An 18,105-nucleotide genomic window follows, 5' to 3' on the forward strand; every position below is an offset into this window, starting at 1 on the left:
TTCCTTTTTGAAAGAGGAAAACGTTACAAAATTCATTAATATTAACTTCAAGGATTTCAATCCAATGATTTGAGCCATGAACCTGCCCTAATTTTGGTGTAAGATTACACATGGAAGGAAAAATCATTACTGATAGCAACCAATTAAAAGCATATTTAATGACAAAATTGCATTTACATTCCAAACTGAAGGGTCACAAATGCCCTTCCAGAACGAGGCATCAAAAAATCATTTTCGGGTGATTTTTTTTTTCCCCTTCAAAGTGATGGCCTACTGTTAAAGCCCTGATATAGGTATATTGCTTTTTTATTTGCCAAAATAGTCCTACCGGCAACCACCCTCCTTAGTTTGGAAATGAAAAAAAAAAAAAATTCAATTAATGAAATTTGATCTATTAAAAGGGTTAGCCTTCACAAGGTGAATGAAAGTTTTTATATTGTCGAAAGAAATGCACACATTTAGTATGTATAATAATACTTTAGACGTGATTAAATATGATAGCTTTTATGAGGAAGATACACGTGGATGAAAAAAAGAAGAAGAAAGAAAATCATGTCTGATTCTTCAATCTTTAATACGTAAGAAGTTAAGTACCTACAAGAACTACAACACTTGGGGACATCCCATAGCCATTTGTTTTTTTTTTTTTTCTAACCACCCCAACTAATTTATATGGGCCAAACTAATTCACACATGATATATCACAATTAACATCTTGACTCTCTGCATCAAATCACACTTAATTTTACTGTTTAAATTCATCATAGCGTATTGGTTTAAAAGCAAATGTCTAGCTTTTCATCATCCTTTCCCTCGCTTCTCACACACTTAAACCACTAACACCATCTCCATACCTACTTTCTCTTGTTAGCCTCTCTGTTATTGTCCTTGCACTTGAAGAAAACACAAGCTTTACACGTTAGTGCCATCATTAGAGGAAACACTTGCTGGCTTGTTTAAGACTTAAGACTCTCCTTCCACTTCTTTCACATCCAAATATTCAGAGCATTTTAGTATTCTAACTCTCCATTAAGTACACTGCATTTTTTTCTCATTCAGGATCATAAGAGAGGAAGAAGAAGATAAGACAATGATCACTACCAGATTTATCAAGTGTGTACAGTTTGGAGATGGAGCTGTGGGGAAAACCTGCATGCTTATATCCTACACCAGCAACAACACCTTCCCAACAGTATGTTTCCTTAGTTTTGTGTGTCTCAATATGCAAGTGAATCAGATTTGAAACTTGAAAGAGCCAGTAATGAAGCTGACTAGTGGTTTTTATTTTTATTGGTAGGATTACGTTTCCAACGTGTTTGATAACTTCAGTGCTTGTGATGGTGGATGGTGGTAGTTCTGTGAATCTTGGCTTATGGGACACTGCAGGTAGGTTTCTGAGATGGCTCTGAAAATTGGATGAATTCTATTACATGATGGTGAATGGTGATTGTCAAAGTTTATGATTTTTACAGGGCAAGAAGATTACAAACAGGCTAAGGCCTTTGAGTTACAGAGGAGCTGATCTGTTTCTACTGTGTTTCTCTCTCACAAGCAAAGCCAGTTATGAGAACATTTCCAAGAAGGTTTTTTTTCAATTCCCTTTCCTTTTCTTCTCCTTCTCTCTATTTACAAGTCTCTAACCACTTCTTCTGTAAAATAATTATGTTTCTTCTCAGATTACTATCACCAACAATTTTACTTTTACTGTCTTGATGGTGTTTGTTGGATCCTTTGACTGACAGTGGATACCTGAGCTGCAACATTATGCTCCAAATGTGCCTGTTGTGCTAGTTGGAACAAAACTAGGTAAGATGGTTTCACCAAAGTAAGCAATAGTAATTATACAGTGATGATATTGTTCTGTTTCACCTCCCAGCAGAACAAAACATTTCCCCCATATGCATTAAATATCACATAAGAATTTCAAAAAGTCTTGGTCCAAAAGTACAGACATTGAAATACCTCATATTTGGGATTCTATAAGCCAATACTTTGTCACAAAAGTGTAGACATGGAATATATACATAAAAGAACTAACAAGGTAAAACTAATAGCTGGTGATATCCAGTAATTAAGAATAATAGCACTATGTTTAGTACAGTGCAAACACAATTTTTCTTTCTGAATTATCCCAGTTATACCCCATGGCAGAAACAGAGGAAGTGAAGGATAAACCTATACCCGATCGAAATCTTGTAACACTTTTCTTCAACTCATTGCCTTCAAAACTTATACTGATTTTCCTTCTACTTTTGCCCATAGATTTGCGAGATGACAAGCAATATCTGAAGGATCATCCAGAGCCACTCCAATAACCACTGCCCAGGCATGTGACATCTCCAAAACTTTCATTCATATATATATATATATATAATATAAAATCTCTGAGAGTTCTTCTGGATTCAAAATGGCTGGTATGAACAGGGTGAAGAACTCAAGAAACTGATAGGGGCAGTAGCATATATAGAATGCAGCTCCAAAACACAACAGGTAAAGGCATCTTAAAAACACAGTGCATTCAACTTGTAAAGAAGAGTGTTGCTTTATTCTTTCTTATACTTCTGGTTTCAGAACGTGAAGACAGTTTTTGATGCTGCAATCAAGGCCGCTTTGAGGCCATTAAAGCCAAAGCGGAAACAACCCAAGAGAAGGACTTGCTCATTCTTGTTTCAGCTTTTTTGACTCTCCCATACAAACAAATTTGAAACCCTATCTTTTTTTTTGTTTATCATGGTAGTGATTCTAAATATATAAAAAAAAAAATTTCTTGTGATTTTGAATATTTGCCTGAGGAAGGAATTCGTCTCAATAATGATTAGTCCTCCTTAGTTAAATTAAACTGTTATCCTGCAGTTCCTAGCAGCTTGTATTTCTCTTGTTCTGTACTTGGAAGTTCTCTTTTTGGAAACTCGTCTCATGAATCTACTTAAGATCAAGATTAGATACTTATATTTTCTTAAATTTTCCACTTCCATCGTTTAAGGAGAGGGCAAAATTTGCAGTGGCAATATAAAAGTTACACCATCTCTCGTGAAATGCCCAAGAAAATAGTCATTGCGCGCGCGCACACACACACACATGTATGGGGCAGTCACGTGCACCAAAATTTAAGCATTCAATATATTGCATGTTGAATATTAATTGCAGGCACATTAGCATTTAGTGAAAGCGCAACTTAAGCTGCATCACCCATGTCCATCTCATGCTGCTTTAGATTCTCACCAAACACATTAGTTATTGATATCATGTGCAAACTAAATCAAACTAACACTGAGGCGGTAGTCCAGGAGGGAGGGAGGGAGGGAGAAGCTAGCAAGCAGCAACATAAGAATGAGAGAGTTGAAGAGATTATGTTTGTGTCATTTTTGGTGCAGACAAAACGGTAGGAACAGAAAAAGGAATAGAGAATCAGAAAAGAAAAGATTAAAAGAAAGGTCATGGAAACAATAAATGTAAACGTGGGCATGAGCAAAGCAGAGGATGGGGCTGTAGAGTAGAAAGGAAGAGACCAATAATGTCGCAGAGGGGGGAATGAATAGAAAGGAATGGGTTAGTCGTACGGAAGGGACTGATTTATTCGTCTTCATGATAATGACCCAAGCCCAATATTTGCACTTTACTGTGAACTTATGAACTGTGTAGTGTGTGAAAGTACTAAGGAATTATGGGCAAAGGGCCAAAAGCAGAAGCCGAAGAGCAAGTTTGGACTTGTTCTCAGGAAGGCCTACTTCAGTTTCTAAACTTGTTTGATGCGATTTTAGTCCCACTTCTGTCTCGTTTCCTGTCTGTCTCCCCCTAAACACAGATCAGAGAACGTCATATGTCAAAATCTGTAGATATGCTATTCATTAATGCTTTTGATTCCCAATCTTTTGACTCAGTTTACCATCTTCATGTATTAAGCCCCCCCCCCCCAACTCTCTCTCTCTCACACGCACAGCGCGTGTTGTTTGACATCAACATCACACAACATGCACTTTGCGACACGCATGAATGTGTCAAGGGGAAAAAGAAAAGACAAAACAAAGCTACTTGTCTGGCTTATGTTAAGCATGAGACAAATTATGACTAATTATAACCAATAAGGTGGAAACAAAATGGAGGTGATGGCCATGGGATGGGCTAAATATGGTTCCGATTATTCCATCCAAAAAGCAGAAGGAATGTTATTGGGTGGCCAAGGGGAAAAGACAAATTGGCCCCCTGAGGATGATGAAAAGATGAAAATGATATGAAAAGACAAATTTTCTCCTTAATGTCAACCTAGATGTATGCGTTTGTTTTAATATAATTATCAAATACAAGCATTATAGTGTGATTCTAAATAGGAAGTTTCATTTTCTTATCTCTTACGTATTAAAATTTTCTTGTCTTTAATACCTTATTTATTGAGGTATTTTTCGATTTTTTGAATTAGATTTTAATAATTAAATTTTAAGAGTATTTCTAAAAAAATCATCACAAATTCTCTGCATATGTTAATTTCAAATATCTAATAACTTACTATTTTTTTAGTGTAAGAATTATATCATTACCCAAAAGCGTTACAAAAGAGAGTCACTTGTAATTTATTAAAAAAAAAAATACTAGGTTGATTAATTATATATACAAAGCAAAATGCCAAAACAAAAAATCACTACAAATTAGTTAAAAAGATTTTATGTACTCAGAATAGGAGGCAGTAGTTTTTATTTTGGTTTGGGAATACTATGATCATTTGTCACTATATATCTTCTTTATTTTTATCTTATTAACTATTACCATTATCAAATGAAAAATTCTTGTTCTTTTTCACCATCATATCGAATGAAATCTTAATCAAGATACATATACACCAAATGTATTCAGGCAGAGTGAAGGGTTTGTATGTGGGGGTTAAAGTCCAAATACATTAACTTGAGGCGTATCTAGACTCGTTGACGCGCGCGTGTCAGAACTATACTTTTGAGGTGAGTTTTCAGATTCTTTAATTAATTAATTAATTAACTTTGACTTGGATTGGATTGAGATAGAGAATTAATTCATCGGTGGTGTTATGAAATTCTGCAAAAGCTTAATTAATAGAGTTACAAATCAATAAAGATCCCTCGAGTCAATCCAAAACTCAAAATAACTCAGTCTCATGCAATTACTAACTCTCCTACCCATTTCCAATCAAACCTTATAAATCCCCGTTCTTCTCTTCTTGACTTTGAAACCATCCTTATTTATTCTTCATCAACAATCTCCTCCATTAGAATAATCTCTCTCTTCCCGCCTCTTCCCCCACCATTAATACACCTACGAGCTAAGCAAAGCCAGCAACACGAGAATCTGGAAGTTAAAAAGAAAAGAGAGACAAACTCATCAGAAACCCACCCTCTTCTGAAAAAAGCTTCTCCTTCCATTTTTATTACAGCTTTCTCTGCCATCTCTCTGAAGCCAAGATTCCTAATTCAGTCCCCAGCATATTTCCCTTTCCTTGCTCTATTTGCTTCTCGTCCTGAGGCAATTCCCTTCTACTTTTAATTTACAGTAACCTGCTTTTCCCTCGATATCTATTAATGCAAAGGTAATTGAAAAGGAAGAGCAGGGAATGGGTAGCATTGGTACTTTTTTCTTGTCTCCGTTCTCCTTTTCATTTAATTATATATCTCTTTCCTGTTTCTGATTTTTCACTTGCTTAAATTATAGGTGACTTCTTAAATAACTGATAAAATAGATCAAGGACAACAGCCAGAGGTGGATAAGTCAAGAGTGAGTATATATATCTAAGAGATTATGATGGAAGTTATTAGCTAGCCTTGAGGAACAAAAGGGCAAGCTATTCCTGATACAGATTAGGTTCTCTCTTTGGGTTAAATATTCAGACCTCAGTTCGGTGATCGTCTTCAACAATCATGGCTTCTTCTAATAACTCTAACAGACACTGGCCAAGCATGTTCAAGTCCAAGCCTTGCAACTCCCTCCACCACCATCAATGGAAGCACGACAGCTTCAAATCCTCCTCTTTAATCTCACCTTCAAGCTGCCACAGAACCACTTACACATCAGGTTTGTAATCAAGTTTAACACTGTTAATATTTAATATATGATAATTGATAAGCTTCCAAATTAATTTAACTTACATTTATGTACACATTTGGGTCTGTAGTAGGAGTTGAAGAGGAGAGGAGTGCAGAGCCAAAGCCGAGATGGAACCCAAAACCAGAGCAGATTCGTATACTGGAAGCCATCTTCAACTCAGGGATGGTGAACCCTCCAAGAGATGAGATTAGGAAGATCAGAGCCCAACTTCAAGAGTATGGCCAAGTCGGTGATGCCAATGTCTTCTACTGGTTCCAGAACCGTAAATCCAGATCCAAGCACAAGCTTCGTCACCTCCAAAACCAAAACTTTTCTGATAACGCCCATCAAACCCAAAACCTTTCCAATCCCTCTGATCCCAAGGAAATCATAATACCATCCACAAAGGGATTAGTGTCTAATAATATCAATTCCTTCTCTAACGTCCCTTCAGATGTTGTAGTTCCCATTTCTTCTGATCCGCCCCAGCCTTTCTTCTTTCCTTTGCAGCTGCAGAGTGGAGGAGTTCTGGCTAATGCTATTCCTGTTCCTAATACTACACAAGGGTTTTGCCTTTCTGAACTATCAGGTGTGGCTCAACCTGAAGGTCCTCGTGATCATGCTCAGCAAATCAATGTTGGGTCTTGCACTAGTCTTCTGCTGAACGAAATCATGATCCATTCACCTTCCAAGACTGACCAAGAGAAGGTTATGCAAATCCCACAACACCTTCCGGCCACTCACACTACTGTCCCAACACCCATCTCGCAGATTCAAGGTCTTTCATTTAGTTTGTTTGCTTGTGTTGGTATGAACGTGTGCATGGTTAGGTTATTTTGATGGCTAATGGAACGATCTGGTTTGGGGTGTGAGGCAGGGACGGAAGAGGGCCCACCTGGAGGTACGATGAAATCCACGGTGTTCATTAACGACGTCGCATTTGAAGTGGGTATGGGACCCCTCAACTTGCGGGAGGCCTTCGGCGATGATGCCGTGCTCATCCACGCCTCCGGTCAGCCGGTGCTAGTCGACGAATGGGGCATCACTGTCCAGCCTCTCCAGCACGGCGCATTTTATTATCTGGTGCGCACGTTATTGTGAAACTCCTTTTCTTGTTATATTTGGCTGTCTCATAAGTTAAGGGCTGTTGAAATTTTCTTTTTTGCGTTTCTTCATTCTCTCACCTTGCAGATTTGGAAGGAAGAAATATTTGGAGGAGAAAATGGGATTTAATTAGATGTGGTGTTCTCTCTCTTCCTGTCCTATATGAACTGTGTTCGATCTCGATCTTTTTGTACGTACGTGTCCCTGTGTGTTAGGGTTTGAGACTTTGAGTTGCTCTATGGGGATGACAATAATGACCAGTGAAGATGCAGTATTACCTTGCTACTAGAAAACCAAAAGCAGTGTGTATTTTTCTTTAAAAAAAAAAAGTATAACAAAATCTCTTCCAATATAATTAAATATCATAAGATTTATTGATAATTAGTTATCAATAAACATGAGATATTTAATTTTATGTATTGTGAGAACTTCAACTTAATCATTCTAAAATGATATGTACGTGTATGTGTTGGGAAAAAAACATTTGCTTTAAATATGTAAGGTATAATTTTCTCATTTTCTGCCTGGTTTGGGGTTGCAGCTTGCTATATATAATATTCATTTGAAGTCAGTACTATTCATTGATATTTCATATTTGTCTTGTAGTATGATGCCAGCTCTGGGCTTTTTTGACCTGATTGCCAACCCTAGGTTGCTTTCTGCCATAACGTTGCAGACATGTAAAGCTTATGTGGCATCGATCCGTATTTATATCTACCGGATGCGAATTTTATGCGCGGAAAATAATAAAGTACCTGACTATAGTAACTGCAAGTACTAAGAAAAATTAAAAAAACACGAACCATCCAAATATCCAGTTATAAATCTTCCGAGTATTTGAGTATAGATTCAACCATTGAGATATCCAGGGCACATTAAAAAAACAGCTGCCATATGTTTTGATTTAATTGAAACCTTTTAGACATATATCCTTTAATCCAAAACTAGCGTGTACGGATGTGGATTTCTGTATGGAGAAGAAACCCCACTCACTGTAAGTCATTTAATAATGAAAGCCCATGTTGTCTGTGAGAATAATCATGTCGAAGCGTGGCTTTACTGCTCCGAGGAGGAGCGATCGGATAGAAGTTGGCGATGAAAGAAAGTGTTGTCTCGTTGACCCCTAGAAGGTGACATATACACATATTCACTGCACATAAAAGTGTGTCTGTATGTATAGGTGATGGCTGGTCAAAAAAAAAAAAAAAGGGTATATATAGGTGACGAATTAGACGATGGAGTATATATTATATTACAGTGGATAACGTGTTGTTCGATGACAACAGTTTTTGCGTTCGGATTGACGCGTCTGGTCGACTTGACTCGGCCGAGAGCGATTGATTTGGATAGATGAAGCAGAGTTTTCTTGACTATCTTCTTATATGATCTTCTCTGCTTGAACTATCAACCACACGCACGCACGCATGTTGAATTACTCATTTTACATGTTTCGCTTTTGGTGTAGGTAAAGGAACAGTCACCTTCATGTTCTTTTGTTGGGTTTCTTGGTATTGGCGATTATTGTAATATGTTCACAAAAGTGACCATATCATGCTCATCATTAACTAATTATCCAAACATCTTCACTATTATAATCTTATTGCTCCATTCTTATTTATAAATTATTTGTAATATATTTTATTATAATAAAAAAATTTAAAATTTATTAATTATGCCTAAAAATTTAATAAATTTTTTTATAAATTATTTCTATTAACATTATCAATATCAATATAAAAAAATAAAAGTATGTAAAATTTTAAATATATTTCTATACAATAAATTTAAAAAGTAATACCACGTTATTTTTTCTCTCTCATTAAGGGTGATTTTAAAAATATATTTTAAATATTATTTAAAAAGATATAATTGTGACTTATAAATGAAATTAAATAAACTTTCTAAAACATGTTTTATAAATAAAACTAGAGAAAATATTTATTAAATATATATATTTTAATAATATTTTTAAAAAAATTTGTGAAAAAAATTAATTAATATAACTTATATATATAAAAAGAATTTTTTTCTCTATCATATAAATAGAAATAAAGGAATTATTTTTTTTATTTCATCCTACTTTTTAATAGGTCCAAGACTAATAATGTGTGGATTTTTTATTAACACGATTTCAAATATCACTAATTATATAATACATCTCCCACACTATAGAATGGAAACCAGAACCATGTGGGTTGACCCATGAACCGACCTCTCCGTCGGTTCAAGTTTCTAGCTAATTTAGTCTATCTAGCAATGACCTAGATTAACCCGGCCACCTCAGGGCGACTCAACGGGCATGTTGGATTGATTGGGTCACTTTTGTTTTTGCCAAAACCTCCAAAAAAACTCTAAAAAACTCTTTTTTGGGCAGTTTTTTAATTTTTTTAACTTAACTTTAAAAATTAAAAAAAAGACTAAAAAATAATTTAGAAAATGAATTCAATCTTTAAGTCTTGGCCTTTGAATAATAGAGGGTCCTCTGAGTCTTGAATCCCTATTGGATGAAATCATGGATGCTCTATCAATTCTTGAGATGAATTCTAAAGGTTTAAATTTACTATCACGTTTCTAATACAAGTATATAATATTATAATTCTGTCAATTTTTTCACACATTCATTAGTATTAATTCTTGTTTGTTGTAGGTAATGAACATATGAATGTTTCGTAGCCCCCATTGCTTGATAATATTGCTAATGGTTTTAGTTTTTCTCATTCAACTCCTAATGCTTCAGTGCCTAGAGATTTGAATGAAGTTAATAATGAATTTGGTGTTGGTAATTATTAGTTTTAGAATTTTTAATTATTGAAGGGTTGTAATTGTAAGGAAGAATATTAAGAATGTTGTATTCTATTATTATTAGACTTTTGAATAGTTGTATTTCTATAATTATTTTGTATTTATACCTTGTATTAGATATTAATCTTGGATTTGGTTGAATTTTTCATAATTAATGTCTTTTTATTTAAATAGTGTTCTTTTAATCATGATAGGTTTGCCTTTTGAGTTGGCCCTAAGTTTAACTTCGATTGAACTATTAACTTATGACCTGGTGGCTCGATCGATTTAGTGATCAATTCAATCCAATTTTTAGTACCTTGCTTTTATGGTGACAAACCATCCATTTTTGATACTAGCTAGTGAGTACTAACCACTTTATATTTAAGTCGAGTGGATTTTTAATAGGAAGGAAGCTTTCCTAATTAAAGCAATTTTTTTCCAAAGATATTTGTTCTTACCAAATAATATAGTAATAAAAAATACTTCTTCCATTCAAAAATATAAAGTGCTTTTTGAGGAGTTGAATGTTTAAAAATGTAATATATTTTTAGTCTTTGAGATATAATCATTGTCTTTTCTTCAAAATTGCCCCTCTTGATAATGACTTTATATTTATTATAGGGTGTTTAATAGGGGTAAATATGAAAAGATAAGGTTAGTTGAAAAATAAGTAACTATTATAATAAGGGTAAATTCAGTTAAAAATGCCTTATATTTTTGAATGGAAGGAGTAAGGATTAATCGAGCAGAAGCACTCCACACTTTTTAAATAACTATATTCGAATCTTGTTAAAAAAAAATTATGCTAGGAATTATAGTATTTTTTTTATTTAAGTATTATTTGTATTTAAGGTGAATAATACTTAAATCTATGTATACCTCCATTAACACTGGATACCAAAAGTTAATTAAAAAAGTAGCAATCTTATATTAATGAGTAATAAGATACACACACAAGGAACTCATCATAATTTTGTAAATTGGATTCCTTAACTTATGTATTTATTGATTGAAATAAGAAAGTATCACACAAGCACGTGAATCCCGTTTGTTTGGTGTAAGAATTATTAATTTAAAGTTAAAAATAACATTGTTATTAAAAATGCATGGTTAGAAGCTAAAATGTTGGGTAGGTTTGACACAGTCCGAATCCCAAATCTGAAATCCCCACATAGAGGATTCAGATTTGAGAATTCAGGGGAGGGGCCCATTTGAATCTCCGAGAAAATGTGGAAACAATCAAAAATTGGTTAGCCTTCAATTTTCCCCCTAGCCTGACAGAAAAAAAAGCGTGTATGGGCAATGGGGGCGTATAGAGCTGAAGACGATTACGATTATCTCTTCAAGGTTGTGTTGATCGGTGACTCCGGTGTCGGCAAATCCAACCTTCTCTCGAGGTTCACCAAGAATGAGTTCAGTCGCGAATCCAAATCCACCATTGGGGTCGAGTTCGCCACCAGAAGCATTCGCGTCGACGACAAGGTTGTTAAGGCCCAGATTTGGGACACCGCCGGTCAAGAAAGGTTCGTCAATTAGCCCTCGATCACACCATTTTACTCTCGCATTCGATAATGAAATATTGCGTTGAGATGAGAGAAGCCTGGCGTTATAGCGATTTGTATTGTGGCGTTGATATGACGCGAAGATTACCCTTACAAGATTAAATCTGCTATTGTGATTTTGTGGCCATTACGCATTGTTGAATGAAATAATCTAATTACGATTTCACCTGATTTATGATCTGTAATTGCAAGATTAGCTTGCTATTTCTCAAGTTTTGCCCTAAGATGATCACGACAGGAAACGAAGTTGATGGTGATGTTTAATTTGTAATAAGTCATTAGTTTGAGGATTAATAATTATGATCAAACTCTTTATTTATAGGGGGGCCATTGTCAGATCAGATTTATTAACGGCTAATATTACATGATATCAAGCAATATAACTTTTGTTTATTACACATAGGTGTCCTTCTATTTGATAAAGTCAGCACGATCGAAACAATTAAACAAATTTTTTTTTTTTTTGGGTGCAAGGAACAAACAAACTTTTTGTTCTCCTGTCTCTTTTTCAAGAAAGAAGACAGAATCTAAAACAGCATTTATAAATGGAAAAATATAACTATTGGTTCACGTGGTTTTAACATGTTTTGCTATAAATATTTGTAATTTTCATCGTTGTTTTAGTTCCTTTTAATTTATCATCAGTTTTAGTCCTTATATTATTAAATATATTCAAAAAGAACCATAAGGTAACACTAATAATGTTATATACATTGATTTGTGTGTTGAGATAGAATTACGATTCAACAGATTAAAATATGAAACATGAAAGGACTTGGTGATCAATGCTATTAGTATCCTGAATTATAATTTCAACTCAGCACATGTTAATGGCATTAGTCATATGTCAACATATTCAATATTGTTATTGTCATTTCACTGTTTTTCTTGGCATATTAAAAATTTTGAGGGGGCTAATGTTGTAAAAAGGATAAATTAGGGGGACATGAAATAATGGAAAAAATATATATATAAGAACCTATATTAAAACACTTTAAAATTATATGAACTAATAATTATGATTTTCCTTTATAAATTAAGAAAGTAATACTTAGATAAAATCCATAGACACCTTCACATTTTAGCATGACCTGAATCTGCACGATGATTATGTATATATGTTATTGATTTTTCAGCTATATATATATATATATATAAGTTTGCTTCTTCATTAAATGAAGGTACCGGGCAATCACGAGTGCATATTACCGTGGAGCCGTGGGAGCTTTACTAGTGTACGACGTTACGCGGCATGTAACATTCCAGAACGTGGAGAGGTGGCTGAAGGAGCTAAGAGGTCACACAGATGCCAACATTGTGGTGATGCTAGTCGGCAACAAGGCTGACCTCCGCCACTTGCGGGCGGTTTCCGTCGAAGACGCCACCACTTTCGCAGAACAAGAGAACACATTCTTCATGGAGACATCAGCCCTGGAGTCCATGAATGTGGAGAATGCGTTCACAGAAGTGCTGTCTCAGATATATCGTGTGGTAAGCAAGAAGGCACTTGATATTGGGGATGATCCCTCGGCTTTGCCTAAGGGACAGACCATTAATGTTGGGTCTCGTGATGATGTATCAGCTGTGAAGAATGCTGGATGCTGCTCTTCTTGAGCATGCATGCTCATATATATATATATATATATATGTTCATCGATTTTTTGTCCTGCTGTTTACATCCATGTATAGATTGGATTGTCTAGAGAGCATCAAACTGTGAGCTTTGAGCTTTTTGGTTTGTACTTTGTAGAGAAATCTATTCGACTTTATATTCTTTTACTTCGTCTGCTTCATAATGAGTTCTTTTAGGGGAAAAAGAATTTATTCATCTATACTTTTTTTTAGAAGTCTAAAGCATCATTTATTAACATTTTTTCTATTATATCCTTATTATTATTGTTTAGTAATGGGGTTAATATATAATTTAAATTTTGAATTACAGACATAGAGTTATTTAAACTTTAAACTCTTATTTGATATATTCTGAACTCTAAACAATTAAACTTGAGATAGTTTTGCCACCACCATTAAATTAAAACAAATGTTGCTACTTTCCAAAAAAAAAAAAGTGGGCTTGATATGCCGTCCTTCTTAAATTTTACTCTCTTTTCCTTCTACATTTCTTTGAGAAAAATTACACATTAAATCCATTTTTTTTAAAAAAAACATAGACATTTGTTTTAATTGGCAAAATTGTTCTAAGTTTAATTGTTTAGGGTTCAAAATATATCAAATACGAGTTTAGTGTTTAAATTGACCATGAACCTATAATTCAAGATTTAAATTATATATTAATATTTTATTAATTCTTAGTTTTGTCCTGAGAAAAATATTATTATTGTAATAAATATTTTTGAACTCTTTTTCCAAATTCCAAGGTTTGTTGTGTGCGAGAAAAATCATGAGAAATTCCTTACTCTGATTTTATGATATTTATGTAAGATATATGCGGCCTGTTTGGTTAAATATATATAGAAAAGTTAAGAATGGAAAACTTGTTACATCATCAAAATAAGATTTTATTTTTGATGTGCAAGAATTTTATTCCTTTTCCATGCCCTTTTTCTTGAACCGTGCTTTGACCATTTCATAATTACTAGGTCTATGGATAAACACTATTTCCTCCTGTATATTATACACTTTCTAAAAGCATAATTTAATTCATTTTATAAATCACTGGCTAATAATATTGATTTGTTTCAAATTGAAATTTTCCAAACAATCCTTGAAAAGTGAGAGACAAAAAAATACTATGTGATTTATTGATACATGAAAACTAGGAGTAATAAAATTAATTAGGGATATAAGGGTGGTTGGGTATTTAGTTATATTATATATGAATAGTTTTTAGGTTATAATGGGTCATTATGAATAGAATAGTCTCTTTCTCTTACTCTTTATTTCCTTTCTGCCTCTTCTCTCTCTCCCCTTTTTTCTCTTCTACCTCTATCAAAGGTATTAGAGCCTCCTCTTTAGCTGTGGCTCTGCTGGAGAGCCAATCTAATGAAGGCATTGGGGCCCTCGAACATTGTTTGAAAATACATTCATCTTTGCTTCAACGCAATCAGCAAACATCAGCACAACACACTCATGATATCATTGAGATTAAGCAAACCATATCTCAGATTATGCATGAAATTTCAATTAAGCTCTTTCTACTTGTCAACTAGTGCCTACACCCTCCTGTGGTCATTATGGGTGAACCATTTTACATGCTGAACCATGTTTCAATTGTGATCGAGTTTGACGACCAACAACAAAAAGTAACATAAATGCAAAAACAATGGCAAAATTAAATGACAGTGTTGAAGATAAAAAAGAAAAACCTAAGAATAATGTGAAGATTGGAACAAATCAAGAGTGGAGGACTACAAAAGTGACACAGAATAAAGTTGCTAGACTGACAATAAATGAAGAGGACGTCGATAAAATGCATAAAACATTGAAGTTTGATGAGAACCTTAATAGTGATGATGATGGCTCACAAATTTTTCTAGACATTTCTATTTCAATGGCCTGTCCTCATGTTAGTGGTGTGATGGCATTATTAAAATAGACACATCCAAATTAGAGCCCAACTGTTATAAGGTCAGCAAAGATGATGATCACAACTCTACTGGATAATAGAAACCAACTAGCAATCAATGAAGCTATCAAGAAAGATTTCGCCCCATATGATTTTGGTGTTGAACGTCTCAACCTAGGTCAAGCTATGGATCATGGCCTGGTATACAATATCACTAACAAAGATCATGTTAACTTTTTTATGTGCCATTGGTTATAGGTGGAAGTGATGACCGATTCACTGTCGAATTATTTGGGTAGAAAGCTATTGTTAGAGAATTTGAGCTACCTATATTTTGTGGCTCTATTCCTAAGCTCATTAGAAGGGGTAATGAGAAAGACATTCGTCAAGATAGTGATGAATGTTGGTCTAGTAAACTTGACTTATCGAGCATAAGTGTAGTCGTAGCTGTAGGGGGTTAGGGTAATTATGAGGTCATTGCAACTTATGTTCTCAAGGTCAGTGAAGAAGTAAAGCCACATGGTGACAATGATAGTAGATGGCCGAAATCTTGGGTCAGGTAGGGTTATTAAAGAAATCGAATTGAGTGAAGAGATAAAAGGTTTCAAGTTTTATTAAGGTTTATTCAATTTTTTCCACCTTTGAGAACATGCATTCATGACTGCAAGTGTTTACTTTAGGTATTTGTAAGTAATTTCCAAAGTGTAACATCCAAAAAATTAAGCATAATTAATTAAATCAATGAGTGTGTGATTAGTGAATTGATGAGGTGTGTGGATAGAAGGGTCTAATTAGTGTTTTTGATTTCATCCAAAGATGTGGGTCTAAAGTGAAGTCGGGCCATCTAGGTAAGGAAGGAAGAGGAAAAGGTGAAGAAATGCTCTCTGTGTCACATGCCATGATGTGTGGACAATTCACCTCAATGCACAAAGATAAAATTAACATGATTGGGTCTTTCTATGCCATGCACTATGGCGGGAGGTTGTGTGCACCGTGGTGTATGATCAAAAATCAGATTTGATCAATTCGTGTTCTACATGTGAAAACAGAAGGGAGGAAGATTGAAAAATGAAGAACATGACTTGCTCTGCTAAGGCACGTGCATCGGGACCTTTAAGAACATTTAGAGACTTCCAAACATCTAAGGTAAATAAATTATGCCCTTCTCTTCCTTTATCTATCATATTTATGAGGATTTGAGTTAGGATTTGAGTTGGGAGAGTAATTTTCAGTCTATATGAGTTATGAGTTCAAACCAATTATTTAAAATGAATATAATGGGAGTGGTTTAGAGTATTTAATCCCTACCTTAATGATTTTGTGTATGGCTAGTTGAGGGAGCCATTAATATATGAAAATTGCAATAAATGAGATTGTTAGATGTGTTTATGGCTTATTAATAGTGGTTTATTAATTCATTGAAATCAATGATCAATGAAATCTAGTGAGCCCATTGGTATGAATGGGTAGTAAATTATGAAATTGATAGAGTAAAGAATGTGGAGTTTAATGTGGATAAAGTCTCAAGAATGAGATGATGATGACAACAACCTTGTGGAATGTTTTTAGAGTGACTCTTTTGGCACCATTTAAGCTTGAGAAAAGCTTTGAAAGTGATTAGTGTAAGGGGCAAACCTTTAATTTCTTAAAGGTTTGAGATAACTGGGGAAACCTAATTTATATAGTTGAATATTAATTGATTATTTGTTGAAAATGAGTTGATTTGAATCATAATTTATATTTTGAACTATTGATGCAATTTTGGCAAATGTTGAACTTGTGAAGTTGTGGAATGATTTTGAAAATGAAACCCTTATGCATGCTATCCATGAGTAATGTTGTTTTTGATTGATGGCATATTGTGAAAATTGCTAAATGTGATGCAATATGTGGAATAATGTGGAGTACATAAGTATGGGCATGTGAATTAATATGACATGAATTAGTTGAGTGGATGCATAAACATATGAATTGTGCATGGCATAATCATAGGCAGGAGTTCGCCTAGAGAGATGAATAGATGGTTAAATTCATGTGGTATCAGCAGTAACCGTTGAATCCAGAACTCACCTTGGCGCTGACTGTTGGAATTAAGAGATAGCTCGTGTCCCATGGTTGATTTAGGATTGTCCTACTTGTTCTATGAGGGACTCAAACCTAATTAGTCTCTACAGATTCATGAGGAGGCTAGATTAGGGGTACAACACCCCATAGTTGTTAGTATTAGGGGAAACTGAATTGCACAAGTGAGTGAGTTGACTTTGACCCGGTAGCTTCTTACAAGTTAAAGGCTGGGTTAGTCCGTGAAAGACGTAGCCACCGAACAGCTACTGGTTTCACGTCGGAGGTAACAGGAAGGTATAAAGTTAGCATTTGATCATGCATTTAAATTCAGCTATATGATTGTTATTATTGTAGTTTGGTATGTGTTAGGGGCACACGATTGATATTATTATAACCCTAATATGTGCACTATCATTTAATGTGATTATATGTGCTTAAGGCCCGAACACATGGTTGTTAGCGTTGTTAGCTATGGTTATGCTTATCATATGTGCTATATTTGTATGTGTTTTCCTATTTGCATTTGTTTTCAATTGATATGCAATTGCATATATTAGGTGAAACTTTGTTATTGAGTGATTGCACTCACCCTTCAATTCTCAATATTTTTAAGGCCCAGCTCATCAAATCAAGGTCAAGGAAAACACGCAAAGACATAGGATTTATAGAGTAATTCTTTTGTATGCCTCTCTTTATCGTTTAATGTGTATAAATGTTGACTTGATTGCCAACTAAAATGCACTTGAATATTTTTATACTACTTGCATAAATATTGTGTCACACTTGTGTGTTTTGTGCCCTACATTAGTGAGTTTTAATTTGTAAACTCTTAGATAGGGCCAAAATACTTATACAAGTAGGAACATGTGTAATTTGATTGATTTGAAATAAAAATGAATCATTTGTGTAAAGTTTTACTCTCTCTTGTGTTTTGTGAAATTTAGGGTTGAATAGTGAAATTCAAATTTATATGTTTTTGGTTGAGTAAGGTGCATTGCACAGGTCCTCTAAAGTCCATTA

General features: G+C 34.4%; 2 protein-coding genes and 1 pseudogene across 2 annotated transcripts; all 3 read left to right on the forward strand.

Annotated features, from left to right (window-relative positions):
- The first annotated feature begins 1,075 nt into the window (after positions 1 to 1,075).
- Positions 1,076 to 2,949, forward strand: LOC129300953 (rac-like GTP-binding protein RAC13; annotated as a pseudogene).
- A 2,882-nt stretch (positions 2,950 to 5,831) lies between these two features.
- Positions 5,832 to 7,401, forward strand: LOC129300954 (WUSCHEL-related homeobox 9-like). Its single transcript, XM_054939554.1, has 4 exons — positions 5,832 to 6,033; positions 6,134 to 6,823; positions 6,923 to 7,128; positions 7,237 to 7,401. The coding sequence occupies exons 1-4, from the start codon at positions 5,880 to 5,882 to the stop codon at positions 7,276 to 7,278; spliced, it is 1,092 nt and encodes a 363-aa protein (XP_054795529.1). The 5' UTR covers positions 5,832 to 5,879; the 3' UTR covers positions 7,279 to 7,401.
- A 3,715-nt stretch (positions 7,402 to 11,116) lies between these two features.
- LOC129300952 (ras-related protein RABA1f-like) lies at positions 11,117 to 13,268 on the forward strand. Its single transcript, XM_054939553.1, has 2 exons — positions 11,117 to 11,456; positions 12,677 to 13,268. The coding sequence occupies exons 1-2, from the start codon at positions 11,236 to 11,238 to the stop codon at positions 13,107 to 13,109; spliced, it is 654 nt and encodes a 217-aa protein (XP_054795528.1). The 5' UTR covers positions 11,117 to 11,235; the 3' UTR covers positions 13,110 to 13,268.
- Positions 13,269 to 18,105: the final 4,837 nt, after the last annotated feature.

This window comes from Prosopis cineraria, unplaced genomic scaffold (genome assembly GCF_029017545.1).
Source record: "Prosopis cineraria cultivar Desert tree isolate PC_DT_omini unplaced genomic scaffold, ASM2901754v1 PC1820, whole genome shotgun sequence".
Classification (NCBI taxonomy): domain Eukaryota; kingdom Viridiplantae; phylum Streptophyta; class Magnoliopsida; order Fabales; family Fabaceae; genus Prosopis; species Prosopis cineraria.

Bases quoted from the DNA above. Each gene is read 5' to 3' on its own strand.
- LOC129300954 (XM_054939554.1), top strand. From the start codon at position 5,880: ATGGCTTCTTCTAATAACTCTAACAGACACTGGCCAAGCATGTTCAAG. The intron at 6,034-6,133 runs GTTTGTAATCAA...TTGGGTCTGTAG, and splicing joins CAGAACCACTTACACATCAG to TAGGAGTTGAAGAGGAGAGG. The intron at 6,824-6,922 runs GTCTTTCATTTA...GGTGTGAGGCAG, and splicing joins ACCCATCTCGCAGATTCAAG to GGACGGAAGAGGGCCCACCT.
- LOC129300952 (XM_054939553.1), top strand. From the start codon at position 11,236: ATGGGGGCGTATAGAGCTGAAGACGATTACGATTATCTCTTCAAGGTT. The intron at 11,457-12,676 runs GTTCGTCAATTA...CATTAAATGAAG, and splicing joins GACACCGCCGGTCAAGAAAG to GTACCGGGCAATCACGAGTG.